This window comes from Cyprinodon variegatus, unplaced genomic scaffold (assembly GCF_000732505.1).
Source record: "Cyprinodon variegatus isolate N-32 unplaced genomic scaffold, C_variegatus-1.0 Scaffold346, whole genome shotgun sequence".
Taxonomy (NCBI): Eukaryota; Metazoa; Chordata; class Actinopteri; order Cyprinodontiformes; family Cyprinodontidae; genus Cyprinodon; species Cyprinodon variegatus.
Genome location: NW_015150799.1, coordinates 824,092 through 832,915, shown reverse-complemented (window position 1 = coordinate 832,915; position 8,824 = coordinate 824,092). Strand labels below are relative to the sequence as shown.

Here is an 8,824-nt window from a genome sequence, read left to right as displayed (position 1 = left end):
TGCTCCTGCAGTTGCAAGTGCAGTATTTCCCCCACAGACCACCAGGGCGGCCGAGAATACCTTTGTTCAACCTGAAATGACTCATTTAATCATCCATAACGTTATGGAACACATTAATTAACTGAAAAATGTTGCATAATGTGCCTTTAAGAGGTTGCTTGAAAGGAGTCCATTGTTACAGGATTTTAGAGTAACCTTTATGTGAAAAAGTGCTTAGTTCTACCTGCATGCATGTATCTGGGTGTAAACTGCAAATATCCTTTCTTTCTGTGGTGGAAAACCCATTTGAAATATTTTAGTGCTGCCTAAAGAGCTGGAATTTCTTTCAAAACTCCCTTTAACAAGAAGAAATCTCCATTAGCCCCGGGCTCAGTGTGAGCGGCCATCTGCCGAGGAGACAGAAGCAGACATAGAAAAAGAAGCAGAGATACAAAAGGCTACTTTCAACGAGCTCCACAGATGGCCCCCTCCATGAAACACACAGCCAGGCAGAGGAGCTTCAAGCCAGCCCCCATGTTAGAGGATGAAAGAGAGCGCATACAGTTAGCCACAGTCAGAGAAACCGGCCAAGCTTCATCCATCTATCCATCCATCCATTTTCTTCCACTTATCGGGGTCGGGTTGCGGAGGCAGCAGTCTAAACAGAGATGCCCAGACTTCCCGATCCACGCACACTTACTCCAGCTGCTCTGGGGGGACCCCAAGGAGACACCAGGCCAGCTCAGAGACATAGGCCCTCCAGCGTGTCCTAGGCCTTCCACGGGGCCCACTCCCAATGGGACATGCCTAGAACACCTCCTGAGGGAGGTGACCAGGAGGCATCCGGAAAAGATGCCCAAGCCACCTCCACTGGCCCCCCTTTGATGTAGAGGAGCAACAACTCTACTCTGAGCTCCTCCCGGGTAACTGAGCTCCATACCCGATCACGAAAGCTGCGCCCAGCCACCCTGCGAAGGAAACTCATTTCGGCTGCTTGTATTCGCGATCTTGTCCTTTCGGACATTACCCAGATCTCGTGAGCATAGGTGAGTGTGGGAACGTAGATTGAACAGTAAGTCGAGAGCTTTCCCCCCCGACTCAACTCCCTCTTCACCACTACAGTCCTATACAGCGATCGCATCAATGCTGACGCTGCACCAATCCATCTATCAATCTCACGCTCCATCCATCCCTCACTCGTGAACAAGACCCTGAGATACTTGAACTCCTCCACTTGAGACAAGGACTCTCCACGGAGCACCTTTCTCCGGTGGAGAACCATGGCCTCAGATTTGGAGGTGCTGATCCTCATACCGGCCGCCCCACACTCAGCTGCAAACCGCCCCAGTGAAAATTGGAGTTCCTGGTTTGACGAAGCCAACAGGATAACATCATCTACAAGCAGCAGAGATGATATCCCTAGGTTCCCAAACCGGACACTGTTCAGTTCTGTGGCTGCACCTAGAAATCCATAAATGTAATGAACAGAACCAATGAAAAGGGGCAGCCATGGCAGAGACAGAGAGACTGGTTGGGCAAACTCCCACAAACCCTCGAGCACCCGATGAAGAGTATAGAGTTGGTCCAGTGTGCTGCAATTAGGACGAAAACGGCATTGTTCCTCCTGGATCCAATGTTCCACTATCTGCTGGACCCTCCTCTCCAGCACCCTGGAGTAGACCTTACCGGGGAGGCTGAGGAATGTGATCCCTCTGTAATTAGAACACACTCTCCAGTCCCCCTTTTTAAAGAGAGGCCAAGCTCCAACATCTTTAAACAAAGGTGTTGATGGCAGCAGCATAGCTGATATTTCTCTCAAGGATGGTGTCTCAATCACACAGGCACAGACCAGATGAGGCCACTATGATGAGAAATAGCAGAGAGAGCATAGAGGCTGAACTGACAAATACTGCAGAATGAGAGACCCATGTATAGAGGATTTGGTCCTTATCACAGCCATTGCCTGTTTAAGTCCTGACCTGTTAACCTTTGCTACATGTCTTCCGCTCTCTCTTTCATGTCTGCCTACTGTCTAAAAGATAACAAAAATTAAGATAAAAAAATAGATAAATAGCACCAAGGTTTTTTACTTTATTATCTGAGATCAATTTGATCCCATCAAAATTAAGTGATGGACTAATTAGTTGGGGGTTTTTTTTTATCCCTGGTTAAACAGACAATAACCTCTGTTTTCACACACTTGTTTAGCAACTATTTTTACATCAATTTTAGAGAAGAAAGGAAGATTAGATATTGGTCTATAATTGACCTTGTCGTTTTGGTAATCTATGTCAAGAGATGGTTTCTTAAGTAAAGGTTTAATCACAGTCCATGACATCAGTGCCCTCGTCCTGAAGGAACTGCTGACTTTCTTCAGTCACATCAGGTGTAATGTTATCATGCATCATAAGGAAACTTGGGCCCACTGCACCAGCTTATGGTTTCACAATGAGTCTGACAATCTCATCCAGGTACCTGGTGGCACTCAGAGTACCTCATGCTAGCACAGTGAGGGCCAGGCGCCAAAAAAAGGCTTCCCTACCCCCTCCTACAGCCTCCTATGGCCTCCTACACATGTCCTGGTTTAGCTGCCAGTATCTTCTTCATGCTCTGGACCCTCTGCTGATAGACACAGCAAACCTTCTTGCTACAGCTGGCATTGATGTGACATCTTGGATTAGCAACACAACCTGAGAAACCTCGGTGTGATGGAGATACGTCCACAATCCACCTCTGAGGGAGCTCCCAACAGGGGAGTGACAGGGGAAATAGCTTATCAGGGGATTGTCAGTCACCTACTGTACATCATTAGCGCGGTGTCTTCCCACTCAGCCCCTTACTAAAATGACAATTCCCACTCATTTCCATTACATTTTCAACGCCTCTGTTACTTTGATACTTATTGGATTAATTGAAATATAACTCAAAGTTTGAGACAGTCAAAAGCAAAACTGCTCCTAAAGATATTTGCATTTGAAATCTAAGGGTTGCCAGCTTCTATTTATCTTTCCAGTGTGAAGGTTGGGCTTCTGATCTGCCCAATTTTTTTTTGTTTGTTTCAGTGTGTTCTTTGGGTTGTTTTTTTTTTTTTACCGAAAATCCCCTAGCTTGTTTCAGCTTTGGTTGCTGCAGCTCGGTCTTCTACATATTTGTAGTAGAGTTTTGATCCATTCTTCCTGGCAGAATTGTCCTAATTATGCCTCATTTGAGGACTTTTAAACATGACTACAATCAGATCAAAGTTGAGCTTTGTTAGGAAATAATCAAATAAACAGTTTTAAAGCATTTAGAAGTGGATTTGTCAGTATTTTGCAGGTCATTGCCCCACTAGAATCCCGTGTGCATTTTAGCTCAGAGATATAAACTCAGAATGTAATAGTGTTATCGGTTGAAACGACACAGTCAGGTTCTGAAGCCAGAGAGAGCTCCAAAACTGCTACTACTGGACTACAAAACTGTTAATATGTTTGTTTTATTTATAAAACAATTTTGTTAGTTTTATTTTGCAAGTCACATTATTATCACTATGCAGAAAGTTCCAAATTTCTCTTATTAGTTCCCATATATTTTATGAGTTTTGTTTGGCAGATATGAAATGAGCCTTTTTTTCTGGAATTTTTTAACTGGGAACTGATATTTTACTTTAATTTTACTTTTTTTCAAATACGTTTGCCTATTTCTGTCATGATTCATTGTGGTAAAGGACCAGCGTGCAGAGTTGCTATAATAGGAATTGAAGTTGGTCTAGCACAGGACTTGAAAGCTGCTAGTAAAATTAAACTTGGCATAGGGCCAAATTTGTCTGGACGGGCTTATTGCAGTCACCATTTAAAAGCTGAATTTTGTACCTTCTCAGGTTTTCCTAAATTTGTATAATCATCTGAAAAATTAATGCATGCAGACAAAGCAAACAGAAAAAATCTTTGAGGGGGGTACTTTTCATTCTACTTTTTGTCAATTGGCTTGCTTCCTATTAGGATGTTTGAAAAAAATTCTCCTCATAATTTTATTATTGTATTATTATTATTTTATTGTGTCTGTTACTTGTGTGTAAAAAATATAGAAGGTTATTTTTTAAGTCATCCAGACCGCACTATCCTTCATCAAGCTCCAAATTGAACCAAAGTGGTCTACTTTTTTAAAGCTTCATTGTTGCTTTGGTGTCTTTTAGATATAATCAGTTTCTATTTTGGAAGATGATGTCACCACCCCACCATATTGATCTGATACAAGGGGGGGTTGAGTCTGTGCCTGGTAGCCTTTGCTGCATGTCTTCACCCTATCTCTAATCCCATTTCCTGTCTGCCTACTATAAAAAAAAATTCTATAAAATATATTAGGGACACTAGTGCCTAAAACCTATATTTAAAAAACCCGAAAGTGGTTTACTTTTTTATTCTTTCATTCGGATCACAGCTTAATGGGAGATGGGGACTTCTGGATGACCTGAAAAATAATTTCTAATATCTCTGAAACAAAAGCAACACAACCGATCATTTTCACTGGACGAACGTTCTCTAATGAAGCACTAACTAATTTTTTTCACATGGAATTTGTGTCACCTGCAACTTTCTCTAAATCCTGTTCAGAATTAAAATTTACAGGTTCAAAGCACAGCAGCTCTGACGACATTAACAACTAGAATATCTATAACCACACAGCAGTTTCTTCACCGCTGTAGCTTTTTTCTTTCTCTTTCGTTCTTTCTTTCGTTCTTTCGTTCTTTCTTTCTTTCTTTCTTTCTTTCTTTCTTTCTTTCTTTCTTTCTTTCTTTCTTTTTCTTTCTTTTTTGTTTGAAATAATATTATTGTATGGGTTTAATCAAACAATTTACCGAACAATCAAGAACCCACATTCAATAATCAGTTTGTTATGGTCCTGTTGATTTCAAAAACTAAATCCAACCTTAAAACTATCTTGATGGACTCAAAGACATGAATATAAAATGTTATTTTGATTTATACGAGTGTAAACATGAAAAAGTCTGCTTTACATTCAATAAGACTAAATATGCTTGTAACAGGGAAAATGGTTCAGCAAAATTAGTTTTTGCCCATATTAGCTTATTTCCTTAAACCATTCACTTGTTTTTTGTTTCCATAAGTGTTCGAAAAACTCAAATCTAATATTTTGTAATTCCCTGCAGGTTCTTCAACTATGATGGAGCTGATGACAACTACTTCATACCCTATCACTGATTTTACTGATCTAACCAGCAATGACTCCTGGTATTATGAAGACTACAAGGATGACCATCACTATAACGAAAAGCCCAGTAAGCTAAAGCAATCCCTCAACATTATGTCCCTCATCGTCTACTCGCTAGCATTTGTGTTGGGCGTGCTTGGGAATGGAGTGGTTATCTGGGTGACTGGCTTTAAAATGAAGAAGACCGTCAACACGGTTTGGTTCCTGAATCTGGCCTTGGCTGACTTCCTCTTCACAGCCTTCCTGCCACTGAGCGTGACGTACACAGCTATGGACTTCCACTGGCCATTTGGCAAGTTCATGTGCAAGCTAAACACCACCATCAGCTTCCTGAACATGTTTGCCAGCGTTTACATTCTGGTTGTGATTAGCGTGGACAGATGTGTGTCTGTTGTGTGGCCGGTCTGGGCCCAGAACCACAGGAATATACGAAAGGCCTCCGGCATTAGTCTGTGTGTTTGGACATTGGCTTTAATCCTCAGTGCTCCATACTTCGTCTTTAGGGACACAGGACCATCGTACGAGAACGAGAACATCATCAACTGCTTCAACAACTTCGCACTGTCTGATGATGATAGTAGTCATCTTTTCCGCCACAGGGCCATGGTCGTCACTCGCTTCATTCTGGGCTTCGTCATCCCCTTCAGCGTCATTGTCTCCAGCTATGCCATCATAATCCACCGCCTCAGACAAAACCGCACACTGGCCAACCAGTCTAGTCGTCCTTTCAAGATAATTGCCGCCATCATCGTCACGTTTTTCCTGTGCTGGGCTCCCTTTCACATCCTGGGTCTAACTGAGCTTGTGAGTAGCATGACAGATCACTCAAACAAGACGCTGACCAACATCATTGAAGTTGGAGTCCCCATCGCCACTAGCCTGGCCTTTCTGAACAGCTGTCTCAACCCACTGCTTTATGTGTTCATGGGCCAGGACTTCAAGGATAAAGTCCGCAAATCCATCCTAAAAGTGCTGGAGAATGCCTTTCAGGAGGAGGTGTCCCGCTCTTACACATGCACAAACTCAATGGTCATCAGTCGGGGGAAAGACAAGTCAGTTTCTGACGCTGAGGTGTGAGGCTTTCACTGACTCTCTAACTGTACAATTTAAATGTTACTTTTTGTATCAGATAACTTGATTTACTAACCATTTCCTCTACTTTGCTTTGAATGGTTAGTTTTGCCTAGCTGCCACTCCCTGTCCAGTTTTGTTTTGAGTTACGAAGAATTAATTGATGGTGCAACAGTTTAGGCCGAATCAAACATTTTACAATTTCCTGATGAATAGCATACGGTCATTGAAAACCCAAAAAAAAGAACCAAGTGCATGCAACCTCTTTCTCAACCCAAGAAAACACATAGTTACAGCAACTTATTTTAGCTGCTTCCTCTTTTTTTGGACTTAAAAAAATGAACTGATACTTGCACATGATTCTCCCCACAATTCATCTGTGGTTCCACACAGTCTGTAAAGTAAAATGAAAACTACAGTTACATTCTGTCTTTGCCATATTTTATGTAAAAAAAAAAAAAAAGTTTTATATGACTCATGTGTTTTATATGTGAATAATTAAAATCATTCATGTTTGTTGCTGTTTATTAATATTCTCGTAGGCATCAATAAATACAATTATTAGTTTAATATTTTTTACATGTTTCAGTGAATATTTTATTACATTTTCTAAATAACAAATTATATAATGCTTTATCTATTACATTTAATTTGGGGAAGTTGAGGAAAAAATTCAAATTCTCCACTTTAATATGTTATCTTTTTAACTGCAATGATTATAATTGTTGCTGTGCTGTAGATAGTATGTTAAACATCCCAACCCTCCTCCTAAAAGTTTTATTTTGATGACGGCATTGTCATTTTTAAACCTCTTCTTTAAACTCTTATGTGCTAATGCTAATTGTAGAGGCATGGTTTTTCTGAGGATGATTTATAAACACTTGAATATAGAAACAACTGTGCTCTGTTGAAATCTAACTGGAAGTGATCTGCGTAGTTGACCAAATCTACACATAATCCCTAACCACTAGGGGGTGCTACTACCATTAAAAACAATCAGTAATAAAACAAGATATCTTTATAAGCTCAAAAAATAAAGGGAACACTGTGACATCTGAATAAAGTAAATATTCTCAGTGAATACTTTGGTCTGTACAAAGTTCTGATATGTGCTGACAATATAATTACACAAAAATTATCAATGGAAATAAAAAATTATGTGTGGCCTCAAGGTGCCCGTATGACCTCCCTACAATGCCTAGACATGCTCCTCATGGGGTGGTAGATGGTCTCCAGAGCCATCTCCTCCCTGAACTAGTCTAAAGCATCCTGCAACTCCTGGACAGTGTGCGGATCGAGACATGATGTCCCAGATGTGCTCAATCAGATTCAGGTCTGGGGAACGGGCGGGCCAGTCCATAGCTTCAATGCCTTCAGAATTCTGCAGGAACTGGTGACACTCCAGCCAACTGCACCATCATATGGTCTCACAAGGGGTCTAAGGATGTCATCTCGGCACCTAATGGCTGTCATGCTACCTCTAGTGAGCACATGCAGGGCTGTGTAGCCCTCCAAAGAAATGTCACCCCCACCCATTATTGACCCACTGTGAAACTGGTCATACTGAAGGATGTTGCAGGCAGCAGATAGCTCTCCAAAGTGTCTCCAGACTCTGTCACATGTGCTCAGTGTGAACCTGCTTTAACCAGTGAAGAGCACAGATCATCAGTGGCAGATTTGACCACCTGGTGTTCTCTAGCAAACGCCAAGATTCCTGCACGGAATCGAGCTGTTAGAATAGCCCCCATCTGTGGATGCTGGGCCCTAATACCATCCTAATGGAGTTAGTTTCGAACCGTATGTGCAGATAAATGTACATCTGTGGCCTGCTGGAGGTCATTTTGCTGAATTTTTGTTCAGAAGAATTGGTGAAATGAGAATATTTCATTAATATCTGAATATTCATTCAGATCTAGGATGTGTTGTTTGAGTGTTTTTTGAGTGTTTCCTTTATCTTTTTAGCATAATATATATCTATATATAGATATAGATATATATATAGATATATCTATATATAGATATAGATCTATATATAGATATATCTATATCTATATATAGATATATATCTATATATAGATATATATATAAAAACAAACTCCCTCTCCTTTTTTCTTCAAGTGTGGGTCCCCTACCAGAGGCCTGGGAGCTTGAAGGTTCTGCGTAGTATCTTTGCAGTTCCTAGAACTGGCCTTTTTGCAAGGGATGTCTGATGTATATCTGCTGTAACCAATCCTCAAGTTTGGGGGTCACTGTCCCAATGACCACAGGCACCAGTGATGCCTTTGTTGTTGCAACTCGACCATTTCCATCTTGTTCCAGTAGCCCCAATTTTATCAAGGTGTTCTAGTTCACCAGCACCTGACGCAGATCTTGTTTGGCCTGGCGATGTCTGAGCCAGCATGTCATTGTGTCATTTAGTTGTCTCTCATCATTGTATGAGGTTTGCATTTAGTCTCTGCTAAGGACCCACACTGGCAGTTTATTTCAACCACGACCTTCTGCGTGCAAATCGGGCGACTTGTGCTCACTCTCTCCCTATATATATATATTTATATATATACTGTAG

The 8,824-nt window shown here is 41.2% G+C and overlaps 1 protein-coding gene across 1 annotated transcript in view; it reads left to right on the top strand.

Moving 5' to 3' along the window:
* Positions 1-6,800, top strand: part of LOC107091653 (chemokine-like receptor 1) — an 11,613-nt gene extending 4,813 nt beyond the window's left edge. Inside the window, exon 2 of the mRNA XM_015385707.1 lies at positions 5,126-6,800. Coding sequence (XP_015241193.1) covers positions 5,137-6,264 — 1,128 coding nt within the window. The 5' untranslated portion in view covers positions 5,126-5,136 and the 3' untranslated portion in view covers positions 6,265-6,800. The remainder of the gene's footprint in view (positions 1-5,125) is intronic.
* Positions 6,801-8,824: the final 2,024 nt, after the last annotated feature.